This window comes from Plasmopara halstedii (genome assembly GCF_900000015.1).
Source record: "Plasmopara halstedii genome assembly, contig: Scaffold_262, whole genome shotgun sequence".
Taxonomy (NCBI): Eukaryota; Oomycota; class Peronosporomycetes; order Peronosporales; family Peronosporaceae; genus Plasmopara; species Plasmopara halstedii.
This window is the reverse complement of record NW_020187183.1, coordinates 589229-591105: the sequence shown is the minus strand read 5'-3', so window position 1 is coordinate 591105 and position 1877 is coordinate 589229. Positions and strand designations below refer to the sequence as shown.

The 1877-nt window shown below is 46.7% G+C and overlaps 1 protein-coding gene across 1 annotated transcript; it reads left to right on the top strand.

The window, feature by feature from the left end:
- Positions 1–36: 36 nt before the first annotated feature.
- Positions 37–647, top strand: PHALS_04576 (uncharacterized protein; the record flags this gene model as incomplete). Its single annotated transcript, XM_024722413.1, has 3 exons — positions 37–99; positions 171–288; positions 343–647. The coding sequence occupies 3 exons, from the start codon at positions 37–39 to the stop codon at positions 645–647; spliced, it is 486 nt and encodes a 161-aa protein (XP_024573492.1).
- Positions 648–1877: the final 1230 nt, after the last annotated feature.

Below are 1877 nucleotides of genomic sequence, written 5' to 3'. Positions count from 1 at the left end.
ATCAAGGGGGCAATTTAAACGAACCTAGACTAAGCTATGCAGCATTTCTTAAGCTTGTCCGCAATTGAAGCAGTGAATATAACACGCATAAACGACGAGGTAGTTCAAGAAGTCAATGGAGAAATTCTGAGTCGAAATTGAGATTCGAATGAATCCAATTAGCTAAACAGGATGCGTGTTTGTGTAGTGGAGCTACAAGACGAGTCCTCAAGAAACAGATAAGTATTCGAGCGCTAATCAACGAGCTAGAGCTCATTCGCCATAGTCTTGTGAAGAAGTCGCCGAAATGTAAAGTCATTGTGTCCAGATCAGGCAGCAAAAGGACATGAATTGGGCTATTAGACGCGTCTATAACGAATCTATCGGACACATCGTCTATTATTGTAGATGCGAGCACAGATGGAGCAGTGTCGGCACGAGACGTATCGATGACAGAGACATACCCCTCTATTATATCGAAACAAGGCGGTAGTACGGACGATGTGGCTGTCTCTAGGTCAAAGCTGTATTTAATGCTACGGATGGCTCAGGAAACGCTTAAAGCTAAAAAACTACTAGAAAAAGTATGGTATGAAGCAACGCGTTGCAAAATTTCATTGATATCCGAATGGTGGTCTGTGGAAATTTGCAGTGTAATTTTTAAGTAATTAGCTACACTGAGTTATGGAAATTATTAGCGGAGGATTTGATATGATGTCGCCAAGTTTGCTGCAAAGTTTTGTCATGCGATTATCAGCATGTCAATTGAGTTTAACAATCCAAATCAGGAACCACTTCGCGGGGGTATCGAAGGGTGCAGCGGAGCAGCCTTAGCTCTTAGCTTTGAGGGAGGTAAGCTAAGGTCACCGTCCTTGCGTTTTTAACCAGAGTGTAGCGGATCGCAATCCGCTACCTCCAAGATTACCCTAAACCTTGACCCAAGGAAAATGCACTCTTTCGTTCAAATTGGAACCTGTACTTATCTGTTTATTTGAGGCAAAGCCACATATCTAAATCACTAGATAATTCTTATTAAATAGAAAAACACTGATTAATATGCATAACTACTGGCAATTCTGCCACGTAGTGGATTCTTGTTACGGTGTAGACACATCACACCAACTTGTGTAATCCACACCTATGTACGGTCACACCACCTATGTACGGTCACACCATCTTGTGCGACACGCCGTTTCATACAAGGTTACGTGCAAACCCGTTACACTCTCCCTAATCAAAATTTAGAATACTCACGATTCACATTACGAGGTTCGCGTGTCTAAGACGCCTTTACGTCCCTTCGACCGTCTTAACGCATTCTCTGCACAATAACCGATCTGTTTATGACACAACAAACACCCAGACTCGCTGGGTACGAGTGCGCCCGGTGGAGCCCTTCTTCGTCTCTGCAACCGGATAGTACGTCCGCGACTTCTCGGGAAGCACATCCCAAACCCCCGGCAACCGAGCGCAACACAACGCGCCCGCCCCGGGCGACGAATTTTCTCGTCGAGGAGTTGAAGGAAGTGACTAGGAGTCGGACACTTCTTTCTCAGCATAAGAAGACGAGGAGGAGGAGTTGCACTAACGGCGCGACGTGAGCCTAGCTCAAACCTTGCGGACACCATGTCCGTTCCCCAACCTCTCGGCTTCCGGGGGAAGTGGTATTGTTATCAATCACCTCGACGCGGTACAGGAGCAGCAATTAGAGGCTGCCCACAGGTTAGCTCTCATGCCTTCGTATCAACGTTCGGTCTTAGACCCTCGTATGGAGTACGGCTTCCGCTCATTGGATCCCGCTACTGGAGCGAAAGACACGATCACTCAATCGTAAGGTGTCTACGTAGTCGGGCACCGGCCACTACACAAGCTGAGCTTGATCAGCGGAAAGCTCCCCA